Source organism: Netta rufina (assembly GCF_964035555.1).
Source record: "Netta rufina genome assembly, chromosome: 6".
Classification (NCBI taxonomy): Eukaryota; Metazoa; Chordata; class Aves; order Anseriformes; family Anatidae; genus Netta; species Netta rufina.
In genome coordinates this window covers 38,711,025-38,738,667 of record NC_140129.1, presented here as the reverse complement: position 1 = coordinate 38,738,667, position 27,643 = coordinate 38,711,025, and the positions used below count along the sequence as shown (strand labels likewise).

Sequence of the window (27,643 nt, the reverse complement as noted above, 5' to 3'; positions counted from 1 at the left end):
TTTCAGCCAGAGCAAGAATTGGCAGTGTTAATGGCGAGCTGACCTCAAGTTGTGGTACAGGAGAGGACACTTGGGTGCGGGTGCTTTATTCTTAGCAGTGATCAGGAGGCAGGCAGCTTTTGCTGTCAAACACGATTTTCAGAGCAGGAAAGTGCGTTTAAAAAGGTAAAATGATGTCAGCAGTGCCAGGCAGAGCACACCCGTGTGTTTGACTGCATTTCCAGGCCTGCCTTCCTGGGGATGTTTTAATGAACTTGCCTCTCATGACAGGTGCTGAAGGAAGTACTTTGTAGGCTGATTGTCTCCCCAAGAAGAGTGTGAAGAGTGGCACGGACGTGGTGTGTCCCTGCTGTGCCTTCATCCCTACCCGTCCCTCTGCCACTCCATTCCTAAGGCCGGGTCCTCTCTTGTCAGACATGGAGGTACAGAAGGGTGCTGCTGTCCCTGGTGGGCATCTCTGTGCAAGCTTCCTATTTCGTATTATAATTTCTTACACAATCACCACATTTTCTGCATTTTCTGCTTTTCCTGTCTTTGCTCGTGGAGGCGTTCCCTGCACAACGGGGCCGGCTGCTGCCCGTGGAGCACCGCGCCCTCCATCCAGGCCCTCTTGCTGCTCGCATCACAAGGCTTCTGCAAGGTTTTGTGCTCTGCTCCGTGAATTGTGTGGTTGCTCCTAACAGAGCTTTTGTTCTGCGTTTTGGGTTCAGGCAGGTTTCATCCTTGCTAGAAGCCGAGGGGTTTTATTTCTTCATTTGATGCACTTTGGGATTTTTCTGATTTAGACCATTAAGAAGTGACTGAGCAGCTGACATCCCTCCGTGACAAATCTCCTGGTGTTTTAAACCTTGTGCAATCTTGTGCTTCGGGTCCTCTCTGAGAGTGGCTTAGAGAGACTTCTGCACTTCGTTAACTCTGGGAATCAGCAACGAAACAGCAGTGAAGGGTCCCCACGCCGTGAGCTGTCCCTTTCCCACTTGCCTGGGACCATGCACACGTGTCAAACCCGCAGCGGTTTCACCTGCGAGTGCCTCACCGTCCTCCTGGCAGATGCCTCTGCTTTCCGTGCTGGTGAAATGAGAGGTTACCGCTTACATGCAGGAAAACAGAAGTGTGATGAATTACAAGCCGGTGTAATTTATGCAGAAGCAGTGTGGGGGAAATCGCAGCCCACTCGTGTTCCACATAAATTATGCATGTACCTCCTTGAAAATAGCTGCAGAGGGTGTTCGGATTTTTTTGGCTAATGAATCATGCCCTAAATTTCTACAGTACATACATTGACTCAAATGTCTCCCTTTTGCCCCACCTTTATTTTTAGATCAGCTGTAAACTCCTGCTGAACGCGCAGCTCCGGATGTTTCTTTATTTTCCTCACGACAGACCTGTGCTTCGAAGACCCTGCTCTGAAGAGGGGCTCCTAAATTTACTCCTCCTCCCAGAGCACTCCCACGTGAGAGCTCGCATCTCGTGCTTCGGAGCTCTCTGGAGAGATCCCTTGGCAGCTGTAGTAAGGGTACATGTGAATACAGGCGTGCTCGTGGGGATGCAGCTGCCTCTTGGGTTATCTCCCTGCAAGCTACAGCCATCGGAGTCCTCAGGGCTGTAGCCTTCACCCCTGGGTGAAGGGCAGAGAGAAACCTTTCTTTGAGCACAGCAATAAGAAGGTGATGAAGAAAGGAAAGAAGGCTGGTCCTGCTGTGAGACAGGCTGCGAGCACCACGGCCACGGGGTGCTTCTGGAGGGGAGCAACAGTGCACAGAGGAGGACCCGAGAGGTGAAGGATTCACGGAAGACGAGGAGATGAAACAGCTCTGGGGCTGAAATCAGCCTGCTACGGGGATGTGGCGCCTTAGAGAAGGAGCAAGCTGGGAGAAGTGTGATTTTCGTGGCAGTGAAGGTGTGGGCGCAGCAGCGTGGGCACACTGGGGAGCACGGCGGCACGAGGCTGCGGCTGTGGGGGCTTCAGCTGGCGAGGAGGGCAGCTTCTCGTTTGGACAGATGAGGAAAAGGGATTTCAGGGTGCTGGAGAGAGACACGGTGTGTTTTACCGTGTATCAGGAGTGACCCTATATACAGAGGGGCAGAGCAGGCCTCATGTATAATTTCTTGAGGATTTATTTTTCCTTTTCTGCTTTATTTTTTTAAGCACAGTATTTCTTTTCCTTTGCTGCACCTAAGCAACCAGCGATTGAATACCTGGGGCCAAATCTCTTTTGCTCTGTCCTGCTCCTGCTGAAATCACTGAGCTTCTTCCATGGCGAAACAGGCAGGACTGCCTGTGCCAGTAACGCAGAGTCTGTGTCCCCTGCCTGCCATTGGCACTAAAACTGAAGTTTGCTGCCCCTGCACGTCCACACTGTGATAAATGAAGGAAAAACCGCTTGTGGGAACGGCCCCTGAAGCAATTTGGTGTGCAACGGGGAAACGAAATCCAGCTGGCTGGGGAATGATGCAGTTGCTGGTTCAGATTTCCTAAGCAATGAGGTTAGAAAAACTCGGGTTTGTGTAGTCTGGTCTCGTGAAGCCTTCTGGTGATCTGTAGGCTGTTGGTAGTGCCGGAGCTTGCAGCTCGGCCTGGAAGGGCTCCACGAGGATGGCCAACGTACCGTGCTGCCCAGCAGTGTGCTAAGGGGTGCCAGCGACACAGCACAGGTTCAGCATTTACACGCTGCTGCCTCACTCCTCGTCCTTTGGAAGTTCCTCAGCGTTTCAAGGCTTACTTAAAAATAAGCCGTCAATTTTTAACAGTTCGGAGAGCTCCTCAGCCAGTTTTAGTAGCACGTCTGGGTGAACATTGTGTATGACAACCCCAAAATTAATGATTGTTGTTACTTTTCTTTCATTCTTATTCATAGAGGAAAAGGCATTTGGAACTGCTAGATGTGAATGTCACATTATTTACCTCTAAATACAGGAGAACAGCTCTTGTTGATAGCCGTGTCTGCTCTGCGGTAGCGCTCCTTTCACCTCCGTGTCACCGCTATCACTTTTACAGTTGCAGAAGCTACACCCGAAGCCTTTTACAACATATTTAATGTTCTGTTCTTAATATACGTGTGAATTGCTCTTAAGCCCACCAGCCACAGGCTGGCCAATTTCTATTTTTCCACTTCCTGATAGCCTCATTCTGTACAAATTTCATTGTGCTGCTGGCTGGCGCTTTCATGATTTCTTTCTTGCTCTGCCTCAACTTGCTGCTTTAGCTTTTGGGTCTCAGGCTCCAGCGTGCTCTGGGACACTTCTCACCTCCAGCAGTTCCCGATTTTTGTTCATTTTCTTGGTTTTGGGTGTGGGAAAAGGCAGCTCGGAGCACTGTGGCCAGCTTTTCCCACTCTTGTTCCTCAGCCGGCATCGTCTGTGTCTGTAATTCCTCGCGGTGCTGAAGGTGTGCTGGCCCAGCTGCGAATAACTTCCAGCCTTAATCCCACTTGGTTTTTCCGAAGCTTGTGGTGTTGGAGCTGGATCCCCTTGCTCTCCTCAGCAGGTTCAACCCGTGCTTTCTTCTCAGGCAGGTTTGGCGCTGAGCATCCCTTCCCCGGGACGAGACGCCTGGCTCAGAGGGGTGCTGCCTTCCGGCACCCGCCTTCAGGACAGCGCCTGTTAATTAGCCCTGTGGGGCTCACCTCCAAATCCCCAGCTGGGGTGTAGTCCTTGGGGATCTGTTCCCAAATCTCTTCCTTAGCCTTCCAGGCAGGATGAAGCTGCAGGACCAAGCTGGATGACTGCTGGGTGTGCTAAAATCGTGCAGTTCTGGCCGAGGCCACACGATGGGGCTGGCACTGCGGCTTGCTGCGATCCCCTCCTCACCGAGCACACAGCCGGAGCCCTGGAGCCTGTGTCCTTTCGGGGAATTCAAGGCCATCTTCACAGCTTTCAAGTTCTCAGGAAAGGGCTTGGCTCAGAGTCGAGCATCACCAGCCCGAGACAGTTCAATTCCAGAGAGCTGCTCCTGCTGGTTTGTTTTGGGGTGTAATTTGTGGTGCTGGATGTGTGATCGGATGCTCAGGTTAGCTCAGGAGACAGGAATTAGCTCAAGCTGCTCTTCAGCAGTCTCAAGATCCTGGAATTTGCTTTCTGGTCTCTGGAGCCGAGGGCACAAGCCCTGGCTCTTGCTTTGAATTTACAGCTGTGCAATGCACAAGACAAATAAAAAAATTACAAAGCATTTGCTAACTTCCTAAATTAAATATTTCCCATCCTGTCAAGCCACAAAATGTGGATGTAGATGGTTCACAAGTTCTGGGCACGATTCAAAGTACTTCGTGTGGAAGGAGCTGGAGAGGACCAGCCTCAGCACCCCGCCGAGGCCAAGGGGAGAGCTGTGGCCGGCTGGGTGCCCTGCGCGGTGCTGCGCTCACACAGCGGCACAAGGAAGGTTTGTCCCGAGCACAGGGGGTTGGGATTACAGCTCACACTTCCAGAAGAAGAAAATCCCATGCTATCAGGCCGCAAATACACGTGTAATTTACCACTAAACCGGTGGCATTGCTGAGAGCTGGAGTTATGTAAACTTAAACCGGATCTTTTTTTTTTTAAAGTATAAACTCTTGGCTTTTCAGTTATCAAAAAAAAAAAAAAAAAAAAGGCAAAGAAACCTAGATTTGCTAATGCAAATTATCCTGCTCCTGCTGTTCTGGCAATAGGAAATTGTGAGAACCCTCATATTAAACCACAAAACAGTCCTGGAGGGGTAACTTGCCAGCAGGCAGCGGCCCCATCCCTTGCTGTGCTGCGCCCAAAGCTTTGGGTGCTGCACCCAGCTTTTGCCTGGGCATTTGTGAGCCCTGTTGCTCCGTGCTTTCCAGCTGTGTGCGTTTTTGGGGCAGCCCACAGCATTTACAGCATCTCCCAGGTATGGGGCAGGGTTGTGGGACCTCTGTGGGTCCCGCACTGGCTGCTCTCAAAGCCCCGGGCAGCGAGTGCGGGTACGTGATTCCCTGCTTCCTCCCCAGGCATGGGGAGCACGGAGGCAATGCTGAAGATTCTCCAAAGCTGGAGTTGTTTGGAGTCCTGAAACCCCAGTAAACACTCCTACGTGCTCGTGGAATTAAACTCGGTTCTAAATAATGGCAATTGCTTTAATCTGTCACATTTTGTGAGGGTTTGTTCGTGAAACCGTGAGCTTCATGGAAGCTCCCCTTCCCAGTGTGTCTGGAGGAAATAGTAGGCTAGTATTTAGCTGGGTGCCCCGAATTGTGCAGCAAGTCTGACGAAACAAATCCGTGCCGGGTTCTGCCGATTGCCATGGTAACCCACATTCAGAATAGCAGTGGAAGGCCACGTAGCAGCAGAAAACCAGGTTTGTGTCCCTTGTTAACTGGTGCAGGCTATAGGAAGAGAAAGCTGGCTGCTTCATACCAGAAGGGCTGCTTTGGTGTCACTTGATGGCAGTGCACGTAGCGATGCTTGGTTCAAGGGGCTCTGCAGCTCTGAGTTTTGTGGGTGGTTCCCCCCAGCTGTGTTGGCCAGGAATTTGGAATTAAAGCTGATTTTATGTTTTTTTTTTGTGTTGTCCTTCCTCCAGAGACAAGCGTTAAGCAAAGCACGAGGTGTCACAGCACTGCCAGCACAGCCAAACGGCTTCCTCGCCCTGTAAAGGTGATCATGGCTTTTGGGGCTCAGGGGGAGGCCAGAGGGCTCCTCCTGGGGAGCTGGGGGCATTAATTGCACTAAGGGGCTAACGAGCAGGCTGGCTGCAGGGTGAGTTCCCTGGGAAGGTGAGGCTGGCGTCTGAGGGTACTTTCAGGCTGTTTGCTGGTTGTGGTTGGCAAACCGTGCCTACCGCTCTTCATACAACAAAAGCTTTTTCTGGAAACAGCTTCTCCATTTCTGAAAATCGGCGTTTTGGTCTGTATCATGGATGGTGGCAAGGTGGGGGAACGTTGGGAGCTACTGGCTGGTAACACTCGGAAGGAAGAGGGAAATGAGCTGCAGGTAGACAGAATATTTTCACTACTCCTGCATCATTGCTCGGGTAAGATAAAGGCATCCAAATGTCTGCTCTATGATCTGCATAAAAGAAAGACATTTGGCATTTTAAGGAAACGTTCTTACGAATGTATCAGGCCCATCAGGCTTCACTTCTTGAGCTAGATACTCAGTTTTAGGTGGGTTCTTCACAAGATGAATAAAACTGAATCAGCTGCATGCAGAATTCGGGGCTTTCAGACCCACTGGGGAGAGCGGAGCGTACGTGTGTGGGAAGGAGCGAGCCCGCTGACAAAAGGAGCTATTTAATCCTTCATGCTTGTTTCCTGCCACTGTGAGAAACACTAAGCATGTTTAATAAATAGCCTTTTATTTTTATTTGTCCACGGCTGAGCCTGTAAGGCTGCTGGACTGAACTTGTGCACAGTGCCCCAGCTTTCGACACTGCGTAGTGCTGTCAGCTGCTGCAGGGGCCCTTCCCAGCCCTGGGGCTGCTGCTGGTTGTGCTGCTGCTGCAATATCTGCCCGCACAGGATTGAATTTATAAACTGTTTTTAACTTTTTTTTTTTAAACTACCTTCATAGGCTTTGCTCGGGGTGCTTTAACACAACGGCCGGCAGCTTCTCCCCAGAGCAGAGGCTGGATGGCAGCCTCAGCAGCGAGCTCACCTTTTTCCTGATGTTTTCAAGTGAAAACCAGGTGCCTTCCTGGCAGCAACTCCTGTCAGCCCAGTGTAATTCTTTCCAACACAAAACTGCAGATCTTGGTGCGGGGCTGGGGGGCACAGGTGAAATTCTTTGGCCTAAGACTTGACAGTCAAGGTCAACAGAAGTAACATCAGATTGCCCTAGTACCAGCTCGTTTTTGAAAGCCATCCTAAAACCAGAGGTTTCCAGTGGTGTGGGGGAGATGAAGGGAAGCTGCTCGGGTGCCCCATGTGCAGAGCAGCAGTCAGTAATCTTCCTCTGCTCTTATTATCCTGCTGAACCAAGAGGTGGCAGCAATATTCCCTCCAAGACGGGTGATGTGTCACTGCAGGATAAGGTTTAGTAGCAGTGATGAGGGTTCAAGTCATAACTTCTGCTCTGACCTGGAGCAGAACGGGTTTCTCCTCCCTGCAGCAGGGCTGAAAGCCGTGCTGGCAGGCGTGGGGCCCAAAGGCTGCGCTGTCGGAGTGCCGTGGGATCAGCAGCTCCCAGTTTGGAGGAGCCTGACTCTGAGTCTCCTCCAGCAGCACGTGGCAAGTATTCCGGGAGAATAAAGTCAATGAGCAACCAGGGAGAGAATCAGCTGCCCACAGTGCTGGGTCTCTCCCTAAGCCTGGCCCTGCCGAGGGATCCCGGCCGACAGCAGGGTTTGTGCCATCTCTTCTCATTTTGCTGAGCTGCAGCGGCTGCAGGGTTCAAATAAACGCCGGATCCTTTCCTGGTTAGGGCGAAGTGCTACAAGCTTCGGGCTCCATCATTTATTTTAATGCTCTGGATTTCTTTGGATAAATATTTCCTCTTATCAGTTTTGACTTTTGTAGCCATTTAATTCCGTGCTCCCTCTTCTGGATATTGAATTAAGCTCCGGGAACACATGGTTCTGATCTGCTGCTTTATCTGTATCGCTCGCAGTGATTATGGGCAGAGATGGCAGAACTGCCATTATTTATTATTCTGGGCAGCTCCCATTACAATATTCTGTTTTCTGCTTGTATCTCTGTCAAGCCTAGCTGTCTGAGCTGAATTTTTCCTCACTCACTCCCAAGTGACTTCCTTGCACGTGCTTCATTCTCTTTTTTTTTTTTTTGGACTGTAGCAAATACGAGACCCTAAATATTGCTGCTGCTCCATTCATTCCTGCTTTTTTGTTTCCTGCCTCATAGACAGATCTAGCACACAACTTTCCCCCCAGCAGTCTATTTAGGGATTTTCTTTTTATTTATTTTTAAAGTAGCCTCTGTAAGGATCTTGTCGGAGGCTGGAATAAACCAACCATTCTGTTCTTTTTTTTGTGCGTCACTGTAGGATTTGAGAGATGAGGGAAAATAGGTATCTAACAACTGCATGAAAGTGGCAAGGGAAAAAATACTGATATTTGTCTAAATGCTCAGAGCATCAGAAATGGTTTGAGCTTCTGAAGTACCCCCAGCTATCACAGGCTGGCACTGGCAGCACGTGCACTGATGCATTGCTTCAGACTGGGAGTTGTAAAGGTTTACAGATCAGTTCAAACATCTTTCCCAAAAGCAGAGGATCAGATTCTGCTCCATCTTATTTTAATAACTCCTCGTGCACCGGCCCCCTTCACACACAGGGCTTTTCGTACCCATAACAGGGAGACGGGCTGTGCTGCAAGGATTTTAGAATGATGATTGTTCTCTTCTGTAAGGGAAAGGCAGGAGATATTTTTAGCCATTCTGACTGCCTCGGATTTGTAAAGGGGCTCACAGAGTGCTGCTGGTGTGTGGAGTACGCCGAGATGCTGAAGGAATTAAGAGAAGACCTTACGTCTTCCAGGAGAGCCCCATAACGATGATAAGCAGCCTTTATTTTCAGGACTTTATACGCAAATTTTATGGTGTACTCCTGGGTGGTGAGAACATCCTAAACGGACGGTCGCTGGCAGGTGAGAAAAGGTCTCTCGAATAAGTTCTTCCCTGTAAAGTCTCTTACTTAAATAGGCAGTAAAATTCTCAAATCTTTTTTTTTTTTCCTTCTTTTTTTCCCCCTCAACTTGGTTCTCAAGTGCCTTGCCTAAATACTGAAGGGCCTCGAGCTGGCTAAGCGGCAGCTCCGTCATTGCTCGGCTGTTTCTGGATGCGGTTCTCCGCTTGGATGGGCGGCACGGAAATCTGCTGAAACGAGCTGAAGCTTCCCGTAGGCCCTTGCCATGGAATTCAAGTGCTGTGTTGCAGTGTATGGTAATTGGCTTATAAAGCATAAGAAAATAAATAAATAAGCAAAAAAAAAAAAACACATGACGGGCTAATCAAGCCATCCCTGTAAAGCCCCAGGGAGAAGCAGCAAAGTGCAGATCGGTTTGTGTCACCGAACAGAAGCTGTAGGTTCACTGCTGCTTCTAAATTCCAGAATTTAGATGAGGTAGCAGCGGCTTCCCATAAAGTTAGCGATTGGCTTTTATTGATAGCTTCCCATAATTTCATCAGCTGCAGTCTGAAGCATACAGCAACGCTCGGCATCAGCACTCCGGGCAGTTAAGGAGGTTGATGAACGGTCATCAGAAGAGAAGAGCAGCTTAAAATAAGAAATAAAACACGCGCTTAATCCTCTGGACAAAATGTTTTCTGGCATGGGAGATAAAATGCCTGTCTGCTCTGAAAACAGAGCCCCATGTCCTCCTTCCAAAAAAGAGCCATGACCCAACTCCAGCCCCCAAAATAAGCTGTCTTTTTGTGATGTGACCACATTTTGGATGTCTGCTCGGTGGCTGGAGTTGTGCTGGAGGGCGATGGCTGCGTGCGGGTCCGTGGCTATCACCGGGACTGCTCTACAGGTCCTTCATTGCAAGCTCCCAGGCTTTGAGAGGTTCACCCAGGTTAACACGGTGCCGTGGCCGTGGGCTACGTCCTGCAGCGTTCTGCAGGTCATTTCAGATTTGCTGTGCTCAACGCCGCGCACCAGCAGAAGGCATAATTAGAGCAGGGCCGGCTGGAGTTATGAAAACCTGAGCACATTCATATCTGCCTCGGGAGGTGGAGATGATCTACTCGTCTTTATCAAAACCGCTCCGCAAGGCTGTAGCTATGGTTCCGAGTTTCCCACAGCTCAGCTTTTTGCAAGTCTCCATAGAGCCCGCAGGAAAGAGAAATCTCACAACGAGTTAAATATAGAGGGTACCTGCAAACATAGCCCAGTTACCTCTCCTTGTAGGTGCTTTGAATCGGGCGCAAGTGACAATGAAGTCTTCACACTCTCTTTAATTATAGCAGCCTTTATGTAACAGTGGCAGATAAATGTGTTTTAGAATAGGTGGCACCTCACTTCCTCCAGAAGAACTGCCAAATTAGACCCTACCAGACTAATTTATTACTTGAAATTCAGAGAATTAAAGCATAGCATCCAGTTCTCCCTTTGAATTCAGCCTCTAAATGCACAGAACCCTCCGTGCCAAGACATCTCCCAAACACCACAAGGCTTCTCCCTTTTGAAGTCTAAAGACTTGCCCGGCTAATAACTTCTGGGACAGGCAAATACCACAAATGTCAGCCAGTTCTCACGGCTCCCGAGATGTTAGAAAACAGGGTTAGTGGGGATCTCAGGAGGTTAGCTCATTCGTTCCTCCACCCCGAGGCAGGAGCTGGTGTTGCTAAAACCAGCTGCTTACCTAATCCGTATTATAAAACAGAGGGAAGAGGGAGAGAGGCAGAGAAATAAATTGCTTTAGAGGGAGAAGGGCGAGCAAGTGGGCTGTGCCAGATAACTTAGAAGAGTGAGCAACTGGACTCCCTCCAAGTGATGGAAGCGACTTCTGCCCTCGGTGGATGGCTGGAGAATGCTGACAGCCCTTTTCCGTGATGCTAATGAAATACAGGCTCGGGCTCTTCTGCTGATTTCAGCAGGAGCAGCGTCACGTGGGGGAGCGCAGTGTTTTTCAACAGGTCCCGAAATGCAAGTGAGGAAAGACCAGAACCAGTGCTATGTTCTGGGTCAAGCGTGCTGATAAATGCTGCAGTTGCTGTGTGCTAGAAGGAGAGGGTTTGTACCCAAATGTGCTGTTAATGTAAGCGCTAATGCCTCTTGTTAACGTGCCCTCACCTCTGCAGGGATGCCATCTCATTAGTCCTAAGTGATGGTGTGAGCCCAGGATCGTCACCTTTCTGTTGGACGAGGAAGAGGCTGCAAGGAACTTCCATCCATCTTCTTTGAGGCAATATTTGGGTTTCATTGCCTCGGGGTGAATATTCGTGTCGATCTGACCCCTCTCCGCAGCACAGGGTGCTCGGGGTCCTGCCGCCTGCGGTCCATCAGTCACAGCAAAACCCCCGGTGGGAGCAAAGTCTGATAAAGCAGGGAAAAGGCAGAAGTTGCTGACTTACATCCTGGCTTTGCGCACTGCGGTGCTGAGGTATTTACTTGACTTGGCAATCCAGTCACCGTGCGTTTGCTCAAATGGCCCTTCAGTGTGTTTATGCAAATAGTTCGTTGCTCCATCTCCTAAACGAACCACACGAGTGCTGTCATTTGATTGTGTAATCATTAGGCTGGGCTTTAAACACAATTTCCCGTGGCTCTGTACAAAATTCATGTTCTGGGAAGAGGAGTATTCCCACGTTTGGATAGCTCCGACACGACTAAATAATAGATAGGCAGGAATACAGGGATGCATGCCTCGAAGAGGATTTATCTTTTTTATTTTTTTTCCCCTTTGTGCTCCCAGAAGGGTTGGTTCCAATCCAAAAACAGAATGGGGATAAACTCTGGTGTGATCAGCGGGTTTGGAGGGAGCCGCAGATTTTGGAGGTCTGTGGGATGCTCGGAGTATTCCAACTTCAGTCCCCGCCTCTCCATCCCCTAGCGGGGTGCAACAGAGCATTGACCTCGGTGTTAACGCTGCTTCAAAATGCCACGAACAGCTTAATTAGCATTGATTGGTGATTCCAAAGGATGCCTTCCTTGCTACGCCATACGGGCTCGTTGCGCTCCTCACAGTGGGGCAGGCAGGCACCTTGGGTAGGTCCCGTAGAAACTGGATGATTTTGGGGTCTTTTGTTCGCATCTTTTTCATGATCCCCTGTGCCCCTGGGAACACGTGGAGCTGTGGCCCAAGATCAAAGGCTGAGGTACGCTCCCTGCATGCGGTATTGCAGCAAATCCGCAGGAAACCTAATTCACAGCAGTCCTGCTGAGAGCACCAGAGGACAGCAGTGCTCGGAGAGGAATAACCCACACGCTCGTAGAGATTGCACTGCGCCGCGATTAAATCCCTTTAACAGTAGAGGCCAGGCTGCTTGAAAATACCTATTTACCACTCTTTGAAGATTAGTGTCATAAGCAAATTGAGTGATGCAAAATGGATAATGCATCAGCTGACACCATTTAAAGTATTTTTAAAGGATTAGACCTTCGAAAGACTTAATTCAGCTCATTTACCCATCCATGACATGTTTCCATTGGGTCTCTCACAGCCACCAGCGCGCAGACACGCAGAGTGATGGGTTCTTGGATGCTGGTTGCCTTGGTGCTAGCCAAGTGCAGACTGAGGATGACAGGTAGCAGAGCCTTTCTCTTTGGCCTGAGGCAGTGAAATTCCCATGCCTCATAATACCAGAGCATCTGTATGCTCTTCCAGAAGGAGGCCAGGCATGATTTTCATCTCTCAATTTTCAGTTAATGTGTGACCCTCACCTATTATTGTGGTGGATATTTTGCTTGTTTGTTTGACCTGTTTTTGGGGAAGCTCACCTAGAAAAGATTGAGCTTATAACTGTTTTTTCCTTCTGTTCCCCTTCCATTTTGCCTGCTCTGAGTTGGAAGTGGTGAGATCTGACTTTGTGGGACATGGCATCACTCGCTGTAAAACCATAACGTGATTTATTGAGCTAATGCCCTGTGCTCCAGCAGTCATGCATAGATACCTGCACTACATATTACAGAGTATTAGTGATGGCTTGTCACTGAAATAAATTATTTCAAATTATTTTCCTTAGCCTTATACCCTCCCCTTCTGCAACCCTTGCTCACTTCCCATTTCCAACCTTCTCCCAGCTTTTGGGACTGTCCCTGCTCGGCTGTCCCCGTGTCCAGGCACTGTGCCCAGTGGGTGATGAGAGCTGGGTGCAGCTCCAGGCTCCTCGGGGGGATTCGGAGCCCCTCTTTTGGGGGCCGGGGAGGCCCTCACGCCGTGCTGGAGGCACCCAAGGTAAATGCTAGAAGCGGGCCGTGCGGGCATCCCTTGTGTTTACATCTTTCCAGTACAATCCCTATTTAATGAGCTGTGTGTTTTTTATAGCGTCTTTTAGGAGCCTTTCAAGTCGAGTCATTAAATATATATTTTAAATAACCTCTGTATCTTAAAAGGACAGCGTGCAATGCAAGCGCTGGAAATCAAACAGCTCTTCCCCTGACTTCTGAGTTAAGTTATTTCATTACAAATTTATGCGAAGCTCAGATGCAATTTTTTTTTTCTTCCCATGTCCTTTTATTTTGCACTGACAAATGATTTTGATGTTGCACTTAGGAATTCCTTCCCCTTTTAAATTTTAATAGCCACCTACCACCGATGTATTTATTTCCTTAAGCTTGTAACATCAGGGATCTTCAGGCTGGGGAGGGGCGAAATGCTGCGCAGTGTAGGTCCTAAACATTCATCCATTAACTCCTCTAGGGGAGTTCAAAGGGAATTTTAGAGGCAATTTCAGGGACTGAAAGCTGAACGGCCTTGGTCAAGACGTGGGAAGTGCCCCAGCCATGCCGGCCGTGCTCTCCGGCCCTGGGAGGATAACGCGAGTGGGATGAGGGCCGGGTTGGTGTCTGGTGGTGGTGGCTGGGAAAAGGAGCCAGGTAATGTTAGTTGTATGGGGTGGGTTTTGTCTCCTGACAAAAAGTGCTCCCTTGTTTGAGATGGACCACTGGAAAGCCGTCAGACATTCGTCAGTGACCACCTCGCGTTTTGTCTGTCGGGTAACGCTGGCAATGAGCTCCTTCACGGGCTGGGGATGTTGCTGTTCCTTGGAAGATCCCATGGCCTGAGGGCTCAACCCTGACAGGCACTTCAGGTGAGGTAAACGTTCATGCAGACACAAAGGCTTTTGGCAAACCAGGAGCTTGTATGGACAGAAGCACAGAATGCACAGGGGAAGCAGCACATTGGAAATAGGATTTATCGTAATTTGGGGGAATTTTTGAAGAAGTTGATAAGAGGTTGTGAAGATGGGGAGGGGAATGCCTCTGGCTTTGCCTCAGATGCCTGTTGGCCACCTCCCAAGCGATCAGTGGTAACTTCGCAGCGCTGAAGCCTTTGGGAGGAGCGGGAGAAGGAACAAATGGGGCAGACAGCGAGTGTGTATCAACACGGAGATGTTCGATCAGATTGCGCTGAAGATGAAATCTGAGCTAATTAGCTTAATTAGCAACAGGAAGCGAGTTGTAAATCGTTTCCCTGGATTTGTTGTCTTGTTTTGCCTCACACAGGGCTGTCCCTCGGTGCTGTCTGCCAGCCTGGGGACGGAGGGAGGCGTGCTGAGGTGGCAGGTCGGGGGGTGCGCGAGTGAAGGGCTTATTTTTTATTATTATTATTAATCATTGCGGTTTGGGCTTGTTTGTGTGCTGCATCACCTCGGGAGAAAATTCCCAGGGCGGAGGGGCAATGTTAAACCAGGACGTGGAGATGAACCCCACAGCGAGCAGCCGCCCTCCCTCAGCCTCCCTCACCACAGCGGCCGCCGCTGCTGCCCTGTGGGGCCCGCTGGGCTTGGGCGGGCATCGCTGAGGCGCCGAGCGGCGGCCGTTGCTCCGCGGCGGCGGCGCGTCGTAGCCAATAGCAGCGCGGCAGCCGCGCGTCGTAGCCAATAGCGGCGCGGCGGCGGCGCGGCTCAGCCAATAGCGGCGCGGCGGCGCGGGGAGCGGGAGGCCGGCGGAGGGGGTGCCGGCGGTGGGCGGCGGGAGGCGGCGTCCGCAGCGCCCTGAGGGCAGCCCGGCCCCGCACCGCCCGCTCCCGGCCGCAGCGCTCCGCGCCCCCGGCGCCCGCGGGGCCCCATGTACGACAACTTGTACCTGCACGGCTTCGAGGACTCGGAGGCGGTGGGTGCCGCGGCGGTGGCTTGGGGGTCGGGGGCTGAGGCGTTGCGTAACGGCCGGGCCCTGAGGGCCCTGAGGCGCGGTGTGTGTGGTAGCGGCTGGCTCTGGGCCCGGGTTTTTGGGGGGTCCGATGGGGTGGCTGGGCCGCTCGTAGCCCTGTCAGTGCTCCGCGATGCTCAATCTGAGGGGTCAGGGGCTGGCCGAGCGCCTCGCCGCCTGTTTAAGGAGTAAAAAGGCAGCGGAGCCTCAAAACAGCGCAGGGCTCCCGCAGAGCCTAAACCCCGAGGCTGAGGCGCACAGCAGGTAAAATTCCCCGTGTGCTTGCTTGCTTCGTGCTGCCCTCCGCTTGCCTTAAATGCCATAAGTACCTCGGTGTTGCTTGGGGCTCTGAGCCAGCCCAGCTCGCCCGCTGAGACCATATTCTGGCAAGCAGGTAGCCCGATGGGGCACCGGGGGGTTCCTTTCCAGCCAGAGGGAGGGCAGACGTAATGGGATTAATACAGCGAAAAGCAAACCGAGGGTTGAGGACCTAACCCTGAGGTTAGGAGAAAATATCTGCGAGGGTTTGAGGAGGGCTCGGTGCTGCTCTGGGTGCTAGGGGTTGGGAGGCACGGCCCAGGTGTGCTGTGCCAAGGAACCCGGGGCAGGACGAGCGTGCACGCTGCGTTTGTGCTCCCTGAGGCATGGGGAGGTGTGATCGGGTACTTGTGCCACTTGAAATACTTCTAGCACAAAATAAACCGTACCGAGATGAGTCACTCTGGTGCAGCTCACATCTTCCTCGAGCAGGCAGCTGCCCTTACAAAACACCTACAGCAGCTTCCTATAGGGGGGCCTGATGTAAGAAACTAGCAGAGAGCGAGCTGGTGTTCCTAGCACGAAATACAAGCTGACACACTGACGCTGCCTTTTTCAGCCCAGCTGTGTTATTTGGCATGTGGCATTTTCTCTGAAGGAAGTCCCAGGGCATGTCCAGCTGTGGCAGCCTGCTGGGCTCAGAAGATCAGTTTTGACCACAGACCTGGAAGGACCAGGAACAAACGTGGAGCTGGGGTAGGAGCTGCAGCTGTGCTGTAGCTGTTGGGTGCTGCTGTAGATGGTCCAAACCCACAAATTGCTCACCTTCCCTTCCTGAGGTTCCTCTCATAGCACGGAGAGGTGAGCTGCTGTGTTGGGCTTATCGCAGCAAACCTGTTCCTTCCCAATATAAATCAGGGAAAGGAGCATCTGGAAGAGCACTGGTGATCAAGGGTTAACCGCTGTAGGTTTTCCCTGAATTAGATGTGTGCTGCTGGCTGGCTCCAGCTCTGCTTCAAGCTAACCTCGTGGGGGGACAGGCAGTGACCTCCCTGAGCCATCGTGAGCTTCTTCAACAGCAAAGCTGCACCCACAAGAAGTCCTACATAGCAATTCTTCATTTACCTTGGAAGAAAAGGTGAACAATGAGCGTGTGGCACTTAAATGGGGTAAATGTGCTCGCTTTGGAGAGCTATGTGGTGTTTAAAGATAGGGGAGGCTGGGGTTTTGCACTGAATGTATCCCTAGGCTCTTCTGGGAGAGGATACACGGGGTAACTGCTGAGAGAGCACTCTGGAAATGTGCATGTGAAGTTTTCCTATTAAAGGCAGGAAGAAAGATGTCATTTTTCTGAGAGTGAATTGATGCATAGATGATTTTCTTTAACCCAAGTTGCTATTACAGCGTGTTTGTGTGCATATGAAAAATGTGTGCAAAAATACATGTTTACGTGTATAAAGAAGGAATGGGTTGGGCGTGTGCACGGGTACTACAATGTCTTACCAGCTGTGATGATTAATGCCAAGTAAATGATGCACTAGCTAGCTAGTGCGAGGCTTTTTGGGGGAGGAAAATTACACTGCTGCAGCCGAAAAAAAACCACCAGTGGTTGTAGGCAGAAAGTAGCTGCCATGCTGAGGGATGGAGGTGCAGAGAGACATAAACAACTCTCACGGACACAAATACCCTTGTAATGAACACAAAGTTCGGGCTTTTATAGCGTGAAACATCTTCTGAGTGGGTTTTTGCCTTGCTTGTTGCCCTGTTCTGTCTAATCTGGGGGATTTTGGGGGTTCATGTGCCCGAGGTGGCTGTCGGAGCTGCAGGGAGCTGCTGCCCTCAGGTGCCCCATGCCCACAGGTGCAGCCTTGCTCTGCTGGTGGGGAAGGACAGAGCTCGGGTGCTGCAGCCCGGCCAGCAGGAGGAATTGCTGGGCAGAAGAAGTGTGCAGGACACAGCCCAGCTTAAGAGGGACAAGGTGGGAGCAGGGAGCGGCTGCAGGGCAGAAGCTGGCACGTGGAGGCAGGGCACCGTGTGGTGGCCCAGCTCGGCCATGTCAGCACTTCCATCCAGGCCACCTTTGTCCTCCACGTGCTGTCACTTGGGGTAGCAAAGAGCATCAGGTTTTGTCTTCTGCTGCTCCTTTTGTTCCCTGCCTTTACATATTTGCTTTTTCTCCAGCTTAGTCTCCTGCTTCTCAGCCTCCCATGCACCTTGCGTAGTATTTTCTTGACTCCTTGTAGCCTTTTGGCCTGCCTCCAGCCCTGTTGTGGCTTCCCTCCAGCTCTTCATCCCTGCACCTGCAGCCTGCCTCCTGCTGCCAGTGCTGGAGGGGGCTCTCCATGCACCAGAGGAGCAGGACTCCTTGCTTGCCGCTGTGTGAGCGGGGAGATGTGCTCCCTCCACTCAGAGGTACCTGCCAGTTCCCACTCCTTATCACAGGGAGTTAGATAAACGCTTGTCAGTGGGATCTGTGCCATGACCCACAAGAGCACTCTAGGCAACCAAAGTCCTCTGGTGGTTACAGGGAGCCTGTGAGGCTGACCCTGGTGCTGATCTTCAGAGGCGTGCCGTGCTGTGTGTGCGTTTCACCTGCGGTGTTCGTCCCTCCCTGTCATGCATCATGTTTCTGAGTGCTGCTTGTGTAGACAAACGTGGTTATAGAAACCCGAGCCTGGCTAGGGAAGTTTGTATTCCAGCACTGGTTGGGTTCCTGCGGGTGCCTCTGGTCTCTGAGGGAGGGCAGGGAGCCTCTTCTTGCCCCGCGTGTCTTTTCTGTTGTAGGTTGAGCGTAAGAAAGAAAATGTGTATGTGGGAACGTTTTTCACCCCATAACTTTGGTGGTTATAGCACAAAACTCTTCCAAAGGGGCAGACACCGGTATGTGCAGCACTTCTGCTCTCTGGCACTCCAACAGAGAGGTGCAGCAGGGCCATGGCCACAGAGCGTGTGTGCCCCGGGCTGTGGTCAAAAGCACTCACTTGTGCCCTCCTGTGAAATCCGTTCTCCATGCCTGCAAAGTCTGTCTCTTTCCATCCCAGAGCCAGTTAATGCGGTGAGTGTTGTGACACCAGATCTGTTTTACAGAAATGCTGGCACAACACGCAGCTGAGACCAAGCAGAAGGCTTCATCGGGCTGCCAGATGAGCTGTGGGATTTTTGATGGGGTACGAGGTTTCCACGGGTCCCTTCTGGTACAAGCTGAGGACTGGAAGTTAGTTGCCTGGATCTGGCTGTCATTTGAAGTGCCCTGACAGATTTAGCAGGCAGGGATGAAGGCTGCTCCTGGGGCAGTGCATTTTGCTTCCCCAGCAGGGTTCTGTGGCAGTGGGGCAGCGCACGGAGCAGCCTTCCCACCCGCAAAGCCTTGCATGGGCTGTAGGTACAATTAATTTCAGGGTAAGACCACACAGGCACTGTGCTGCATTCAGCCATGCGGGCTGTCTGGGAGACACTGAGCTTCCCTTTTTCTTTCCTTGTCACCGAAGGCAAGAGAAGAGAGGTGAAGGCTGCTGCAGCCGCCCTGCTTTGCGTGGAGCAGCGGGCAGGCAGTCTCGTAAGGCCCTCGTGAGCTGTGAGAGCAGCGTTTGCAGTGCCAGATGTCATCTGATGGCACTCATTCCTCTTTGAGCATAGCTGTTCTGTTTGTCCGTCTGAATAGTTAAGTTTTCTAGTGGTTAACCCAAAAAAGCTGAGTAATGTTAGGACCTAGTCATTGCGGGGTTGTGTGCCAGAGCGCTGCCAGTTCCCCACTCGCTGGTTGGTTGTGTAGGGCTTTTAGCTTCACGTACACACCAAAGTCTGTCTCAGGTGGGAATTGTCAGGTAGCTTTGTTACCACGAGATTATTGTCCTCTGTCCATGAAGTCTGCTGAATTCTCCTGCAGATTTGGCTTTTACACAGTCAGAGCATTTGCATTTTTTTGGCAGTTCCAGATGTGCTTCCATTAGCTCCTCACAGCTCGCCTCTAATGAATCATCGTCCTCCCAGCGCTTCCCTTGTGTGTGAAGGGCTGCCTGGCAGCCACTGGAAAGCCAGCTTGTTTTCTCTCTGGGGCTTTGCTTGGGTGGTTTTGCTTATTTTTTCCTGCTAAAATTTCCTAGCGCCACTACAGCACCAGCTATTGTCACAGCGGCTGATGTTTGCGCTCACTTTTAAAGTGATTTTCTGCCTGACTCAGATCTTGCGTGCGCTAAGTGCAGTGTTGTGATCTGATAGCCTGGCAGGCGAAGAAAACCTGCGGGAAGAAGAAGATTTTTTAGAAATCACCGCCTGCTGTTTCCATAGAAGTGTTGTTTTCAGCAAAAATACGTTAAAATCTAAACCAAACCAAACAGAAAACCTTCAAGGCATCTAGCTGGAAGGACGTAAGGAGGAATAGCTGGCGTTGTGTGTTCAACTTCAGCGGCGTGCAAGAGCCCACCTGACGGGGACAGCGACTTGAGCAGCAAGGTGCGTCCTTCCACGGCCTTACCCCAGTGCTGGGGCTCCTCTGGGCATCTCCTGAGTGATCTCGGGGTCTGACTGAAGTGACGGGGGCTGCTCCTGGGCTGTGGATTGCTCCAGAAACATCCCGGTGTTAAGAAAATGCCGCTGCTGGGAAGCACAAACAGCGATCTCGGAGCTCAAGGGCGCCCGGGGGAGGAGTGGAGCCCTTGGTGCTGAAGGAGCACATCACAGAGAGAACACGCAGCGAGGGGACAGGCTTAGCCTGGGATTTGGTGGTGTCACGGCCTGCTTGCTATCTCCCTGAACCATGGTGTGGAGCCGTTAGATGTCCGCTCCGCTGAGGATGCATCTCCAGAGGCAGCAGGGCCTGGTTTCAAAACCAGCGACTTGCGTGTCTGCAGATGGCTCTCCCAGCAGGACAAGCCTGCCAGCCACTCGTGGTCATTCTGAACCCAGTAATTAATTTCAAAGTGCCACTTAGCTGCCTGAATGCTGAGTTTGCAAGCGCTGGGGAGATTTGCTCACAAACTTCCGTCAGATCCCAGTTGGTATTTTTCCACAGTGCTTCGTCGCCGCTTTTTGTGCCAGCCGTGCCCCGCTTCCAGCTCCGGAGTGCCTCGCTCTGCAGCGTCCCCTCCTTCCTGCTGGGCCTTCAGCACGTCCTCACGTTCAGGTGCACCCGTGGCGAGGCAGGCTGCTGGAAGACGAAGAGGTCGATCACTGGAGGGCATCTTGCTTCTCTTCAGATGTTATGTCACAGACCTCTGCGTGTCAGATGAGTTTTGCTGCCCGCCACTCACTGCTGGTGAAGCTCCCTCTGTGTACGGAGCTCTTCTGGTGCTTGGCTTCGAGGGAACTTGTGTTGTGTGCTTCGTAAACCTGGAAAAAGGACACGGGAGAGCAGTTCTTGGAAAAGGAGAGGAGATTTGGGCAGCCAGGTGGGTTAGACAGGCAAGTGTCCACACACAGCGTGGGCAGCACCTGGAGAGTAACTGCTGGCCTCCTCCTCCCGGCTCCTGCTCCTTCACTGCCTTCCCCTCCCCTTGGGGTCACCTTCTGTAAATTGTTGCAGTTCCTAACGCACTCAGCGTGAGCAGGGGATGGGTTTGGGATCACACAGCGGTGATCACCTCTCCTGATCACCGCCGTGTGCCCCCCTGCTTCTGCCTGCCCCACAGCGCTGAGTCCAAAGCTTGAGCCTCTCTTTGGGGAACCACGCGTGTGTCCAGCACCAGCCAGGCTTTTCTGCCCGGCACGGAGAGCTGGAGAAAGCCAGGGAGCCTGCCCTTGTGCATGCGCAGGGCTTCATTCTGCACCTTCTGTCTCCAAAGCTGGCCCTGTCAGAGAGGGGGTTAATTGCTTTTTAGGACTATTTCAGGAGGCGCAGCAGCACCCCGCAGGTTCTGCTTTGGTCATTGGGGCTGGGAGGATTTCTGCTTTCCCAACAGCACAGCGAAGAAACCAGGGAGGAGGAGGACAAAGGGGATGATTCTGTTTTTTCTCCTAAAAACATGGAGTAGTACAAAGGCTGTACAAATTACAGATCTGGAGCTGTTTGGTTGTGCTTTTCCACCAGGCTGGCAGCGACGTGATTTATTGCAGCAACATGGAAGAAATCATGGGGAAAAAATACCCCGTCTCATCCTGCTCAGCGCCGAAGTGGTGGAGCGCGTGTTTGAACAAGCTGCTAACACTTCAAATCAAACTCCCCGAGCCGTTCTATTTTGGGACAATTCTGCTGAAACCAAATATGTTTTCCCTGCGAGTCCCTTCCTGTTTTTTCCATGCCAGGCCTTTTCCCCACAAATAGGCTCTGGCGCTGCTCGGCTCGAGCCTTCAGCGTCCTCCCGCGGGCTGTTTGCCCTTGGTACAGTGGTGTCACAATTAGGGATTAGTTACCATAAATGTCCAATTTTCTTTTAATATGTGTTGCTGTAGGTGCTGTTGAGTCTGGTGTTATGAGGCTGGAGGATAATTTTTTTGAATAGCTGGATCAATTATGGCCATGAACAAGCCATGAAGCTACCTGTGTCATGAGATCCCATGGTAAGATTTCATCCTCCAGAACAATCCGTGGTGCCCTCATCTGCTCCTGGCAGAACAAGCCCAGCGTTGTCCTCCGGCGGTGAAGTTTCAGCTGTGGTGCCTGGTGCTGGCAGCAGCAGGAGGAAGGCTCCAGCCCTGGGAGAGCTGCCCCCATCGCTGGTTTATGCCTCAGCACCAGCCATGTGTGGAGGCAGCACAGTTTTCCCTGCTAGGGGAGATGTCTGTCCAACAAGAGCACCGGGCAGCAGGGACCCGAGGTTGCCTTGCACCTCAAAAAAAAAAAAAAAAAAAAAAGAGGAAAAAGCAGAGTTTTTGCTAAGCATACCTGTTTTCAACACTTCTGCCAAGATATGAGAGGGAGCTGTATTGCTGTGTAGTGCTTATCCTGGTTAAAATGTTCTTGAGACTTCAGCCCTATGGTTTCCACACCATAAACCAGGAATACTGGAACTTGGCGCTTTTTATCAGTGTCTTGCTAGAAAATGAGCAGTACACAGACTGATGCAAAAAAAAAATCAGAAAAATCAATTTCACTTTACTTCCCTGCATTGTTCTGTGCTAATCTCAGCTCTGTTACTTGCTCCTTGCTGTCCTCAGCAGCAGAGCTGCAGGAAGTGTTTCAGTGCCTGGTGTTGCCCTCCACAGTGGATCCAGTTCAGCAGGCACTAAGCAATCCTCGCCTTTGTTCTGCTGGGCCTGCTGCAGCCAAACATGCAGCGAGTGGGAGGGGAAGAGAGGGAGAGCTGCAGACTGGAATAGCTCCTGATAGACACAAACTGTGGATGGCGGCGCGTTCACAGGAGTTGTGCTGAACTGAATTAAGAAGTTGACTTCGGCTCCGAAAGTTGGCACTGGATGTCACTGCTGGTGCTGTCAACAGTTACTGCTGTGCTGGAGGTTTTCATCTCTGACCACGTTTAAGAACATTTAACAAAGTTTAGCTCTGCTGCTCCCTTCTGAATGTCTTACTTCGCTTGCTTCCTGGCTTTGAGTCCAGTTTGCACCTTCTGGTTGTAAAACCTCCTTGTGTTTGGATACAGGTGTTGATCTCGGTGCATTGCTGTTTCGGGCAGGCAGAGTGGAAAGGGTTTGGGACGATGCAGGGAAAGCTCTTTCCCTGGCACTTCGGTCTGTCTCTGCCCAGACATTTTCTCGAGGCTTTTGGCTATTATCCGTGTTCTTTCCGAGCCTCTCATTTTGCACTATTGTTTTCTGCAAAGGGGGAGGAGAGCCTGGCGCTGTGTGACGCTCTCCAGATGAAACTGCATCAGCATGGCAGAAACGTTCTGCCCACAGCTTCAGGGTTGCATCTGGTCCCGTGGATGTCGTGTGTGAAGCTCTGTGCTTCACGGGAAGACGTGTTTGGCCTCAGTACCGAAATCCACACACACAAACCCCATTCGTTCTGTTGTCTGCAGGGGGAGGCTCTTCTGGTCGGAGCTTTGTTACTCGCTTCCTCTGCAGGCAAGTGCTAGCTGCTGGGTGGGAGCACACACCCCGAGGGAGGTGAATCGGCCCAGGTATTTTGTGTCTTCCTTCATTAACAGAAATTTAATCCGTGAACGGTTGGTGAGATCTGTTTGGCATCAGAGCTCCCTGTTGTACAGAGCTATTACCAGAGCTCGGCTCCCCTTCCCGTGGCTGCTCCCCTCTCCTACAGAAAGAGGAAGCTCAGGCTGTGTCCTCGCAGTAACGACAAGCGCAGCCCCAACGTCCCGATTCCTGCTGCTTTCTTCTGCTGTTAAATAATTCCTGCCCTCGGCTGCATCCTCCCAGCCCACCTGCAGTGGCTGCGTCGCTCCGGGAGCTGCCGGTTGCCAGCAGCTGGAAGGTGGCTGCCGGCCTTCCCCCCCCACTCCTCTTCAGGAGGAAATTCAGCGGCGGTTTCCCGAGCGGCCGCCTGCCTGCTGGAGCCGTGCTGCAGTCTCGGGGGATCCCGCGGGGCGCTCTTTTATTTTTTCTTCCTTTTTATTTTCCTCCTCTCTCCTAGAGCGAGTCGCGCTCTGCCATGGCTCCGGCTTGCCGCGGTGCTGCTGACACCGAGCCCGCGCGGCGCTGAGGCTGCCAGGACGAGGCAGAGCCTGCTCCTTCCCTCTGCTCCGGCCAAAGCTGCTCTTCCCCACGGCTCAGCAGGGTTTTCCCCCAGTCCCAGCCCCATTGCTGGGCAGGGGGTAGGGGAAGTGTGCCTCCCAGGGGAGCTGGGCATTCTGCGCTTGTTGCTGCGCGCTGCTGCAGAGCTGGGCACAAACCCTGCTGCAGGAGCCTCCCTTGGTGCCGGCAGCACCTGGACCTGCAGGGAGCGGCGGGGCACGGAGATGTGATGCTCAGTGACATCCCCAGCACCGTGTGCCACCGGGCCAAGTGCCTGTGCTGGGAGCAGCGCTGGCCCTAGCAGGCCTCACACAGGCTCCAGCGATGGCTTTTGGTCAACTGCATTCACTGAGCAGCACAAAGAAAGTGTTTAAAAACTTGGTGTATTTTTTTTTCCCCTCAAGACTCTATTACCAGTGTACCTAAGCATTTACCCTCGATCCACTTCATCCTAGCTCAAGAGTACCAGAAGCAAGGCCAGAGGGGAGGGCTGGCCACTGTCACCCTGCCCACCGCAGAGCCCCAGCAGCGTAGGAAGAGCTGTGGGGTGCTTCCAAGGGCTGGGCGCAGATGTAACCAGCAAAATGCTTCATTTAAGGCTCCAGATGGAGTAACCGTTAATATTTGCATCAGTGTTATTAGAAGCTGTGTCTGTGTGTTCATCCCCAGGTGTCCCCTGCCCTCGGAGGTAAATAGGATCACCCGGCTGACACAGAAGACCCCTAACAGCCAGCAGGGTCCTGGGAGTTCCCCACGAGTGAACCTTTGTAGACCCTTGACCAGGCTTTGACTTCGCTCTAGCACCATACTCATTCCCTGCCTTTTTGGGCACATCTGAGCACAGATTTATAGGGTGTCAGCAGACCCTTTGGCAGCAGAGGCATTTTTTGAACAGACGTACCTTTTGCAGAATATCCCAAAATAACGGCGAAAGCTTTAGGCCAAAATAAGGGGTTTAAATCTTGTCAAGTTTTTGACAGCTTTCCCTCCGGACAAGGCATTTCCCCCTCTTTCAGCACAGAACAACACCCAGGTGCTTAACATCGTGCTGTCTGCTGCTCCTGTACAGTCGTGTTACGGTGAGAATTGACAGAGAAGGGGCTTTTGGCACAGAGCAGGACCTCAGGGCCTGCCTCCTGCATTGCTTTTGCCAGATCCTGGAGGCTGTGGATGTGACAGTGACTCATAGAGAAGCTTTGCTCTTGGTGCTGGCAATAAGAAGTGTTAAACCGGTGTTTCTTCCCCGGGTCGATGACAGCAGTTAGGTCCCATAAGGTGCCGCTCCAACACTACCCAGGTAGGTGAGCGCAGGGTGCCCCTTCACTTCTGTTTTGCTCTCTGCACGTTCAGTTTGCAGACCGCAAGCTTTTGGGGAAAGGAGTTGCTATTTACGGAGTGCGTAGTGCTTGGAAAAGCAGGGCTTTGGAGGACTTTGGAGGGCTTTGGAGGAAGGTATTTCTAGCGGCGTGCCCTCGCTGTGAATCCTGCAGCCGGGTGATCTCGGCGCGCTCCTTGCTGCAGGACAAACGGGATCCTAGCAGCCGGGGGCAGGGTCCTGGGAAAAGAAAGAGCGGAAAACAGAAAGGAAATAAAAAAGTAATGTGCTCTGGTCGCAAGCTGAATTTGTTAGTGCTTAAAACTGTTCCTAGGCATCTGAGTTTGGAGGCTTGTGGAGGCGAAAAGGCAGCTGCTGGGAAGCTGCGGGGACATTTGGGGTCCTGCTTCGTGCCCCACGAGCCCGTGGGCAAGCGGCAGAGCTGGTGTCGGTGAGCGCGTGCTCTTCTAAATCAGCCTGGTGACATCCTCGGGCAGCTCAGGCTGTTCGAACCGCTCCTGCTTGGGAAGCAGAGAGGAATATTCGGGGCTATTTTGGTTGTTCCAAGCCCGATGGTGTGGGAAGTGGTGGCACCGCGCTAGAAGGAAATTGGGACGCTGTAATCCTAGAGCTCCTTACAGAGGGTTGTGTGCCTGGGTTGAACGGGAAAAGCAGGCGCTGAAGGCAGGTGGGATCCTCCCGACAGTGGGGTCTCGGGGAAAATTCCCCTTCGTGTCTCCCGCTTGTCATATTTCTCATTTTTTATGGCGTTGAACATTCCTGCTGCGGGGAACTGCAGAGGCAGGGGGTTTCTTGAAAAGCCTGGCAGTGTTTGGGGGCAATATTTGTCTCCTCCGTTCCCGAGGCTGAGAACCATTTGTGCCCTCGTGCTGGGGACAAGCGCAGGGCCCCCTGCCAGCAGAGTTTGGTCGGGGTAACCGTGCGCTTCCTCTGGCTGCCCCGTTATGACCAGGTGTCAGAAAACCCCCTGGGAGCAGCTCCCCCAGAGCCTTGCAAACATCACTCGCTGCTTTCAAGAGCCACAGTAATTAAGAACAAATAAAGCCCCGTTTTTAAACGTTGCAGCTTTCGCTTGGTGCCTTTCATCGCTGGAAAAACACCTTTTTTTTTTTCCTCCTGTGGGCCTCCTGAATAGCTCTCCTGGAAAAGAGGGCCCAGCTGCAGAGATTAAAGCAAAATCCCAAGCAGAGGTGTGCAGCTCTCCATTCAGTCGTCCCTCTAACCACAGGCAGTGGGAACAAATGCAGATCAGAGCCCTCCCAGACAGCCACGAGCTCTTTCGTGGCTCACACAGCAACAAAAAAGGCGTTTGTAAAGTTGCTGTCCTGCTCGAACGTGGTGGTGCAGGCACAATTTTAGAGAAGAGCGATCCGAGCCGTCTGCCATCTCTCTGGTATCAATCCTCCTCATTCAGTTCGCTTGGATTTATGGTCTTTTGGGTCAAAAGGTCAAAGGTTTATTTTGGAGGGATGGAAAAAGAATACGGGGATGTTCACGTCTGTCATCCTGCACTTCTGTGGGCGCTGTAGGCAGACGTTTGAGTCCTCCCATCACAGGAAGGTGATGCTGGCGGTGCTGCAGGGCACGCACAGCCCCTCTCCTGGGGCTCCGTGCCAGGCAGGGACGTGGAGCTGGCAGCCTGCAGCACGGGGGCTCTGCCAGCACCCCAGGACAGCCTCAGCCTGGGCTTCCCCGTAGTCCCCGTGGGTCGTGAAGCTCTGAACTTGTGCACACAGCAGCAGGTGAACGTGTGCCGTCGTGCACGTGAGGCAGCCGGCTGTGCCGTGAATGCTCATTTGAAGAGCCCAGCGCTTTGGCAGTAAGTGTATTTATTACTGGTGCTTCTTTTATTTTTTTTTATGAGTGTTTTTAGATGTAAAAACACAATCTGTGCCGAGCTGAGGGCCGCTCGAGAAAGGAGATGTGACTGCAAGATCTCAAATTCAGGAAAAGAGATCATGAAAAGAACTAGCAGAACAGTTGCCCTATTTTCTAATAATTAGCATTCACAAAGAAGCAACATGTTCTAACTACCTAGTAATTTCCGAATTGCTGAGACACCTAATGAGTTGTCTTAAATAAATTTACCAAACATATCGGAGGAACTAATTACTGAGCCTTTCATTCTGAAATCCCAGCCCAAGGCGCAGTGGCCACGCAGCTGGCTCGTGTCGGTGGCTGTTCAGCGAGCAAATGGTCTGGCTGGGAGCTGAACCTCGTCCTCTGGACCTCCCGTGGCACATCCACATCCTCTGCTGGGCACGGAGCTGTGACAAAGTCCTGCTGAAATCCATCCCTACAGCTCTGCAGAGCCTTGCTGCTGGGAACAGCCCCTCGGGTTCCTTGCCGTGACAGCTTGCAGGGGGCCAAGTCGCACAGGAGCTTTTGTGCCAAGGGAGCAAAAGCCAAAAAGACAAAGGTGTGAGCAACACACCCCTTCCTCTCCTGGCCCAGGTGCAGTCCCTGGGGTTGTGGTGGCTCCCCAGGACCTGTTGTAGGGTTGCTGTTGCAGCAGCCCTCGGTGCCTCCCTGTTCCCATCCCATAGCCCGGTGCTGAGGATGGGGCCTTGGCCGTGCCGGGGGAGTCGTGCAGCCCGCAGATTGCCTGGCCCCAGGCTCACTGCCGCGTGGCAGCGTCCTCCTGCCAAAGGAACAGATCCCCACGGCTCTGCTTTCGCCTCTTAATTACATCACCTGCCGGTAATTACATTGGGCTGCCTGCTCTGAGCGCCAGCACCAGGTGAGCAC

General features: G+C 52.1%; 1 protein-coding gene across 3 annotated transcripts in view; it reads left to right on the top strand.

Moving 5' to 3' along the window:
* CACNB4 (calcium voltage-gated channel auxiliary subunit beta 4) overlaps positions 1-27,643 on the top strand; it is a gene marked incomplete at both ends in the record, with an annotated part of 61,524 nt that overhangs the window by 7,644 nt on the left and 26,237 nt on the right. For 2 of the 3 annotated variants that reach the window (XM_084289303.1, XM_084289304.1), the window contains one exon: positions 14,571-14,679. The exons of the other annotated variant lie outside the window; for it this stretch is intronic. In XM_084289303.1, coding sequence (XP_084145429.1) covers positions 14,635-14,679 — 45 coding nt within the window. Of the gene's footprint in view, positions 1-14,570; positions 14,680-27,643 lie in introns of those variants that run through there. 3 annotated transcript variants of the gene reach the window in all.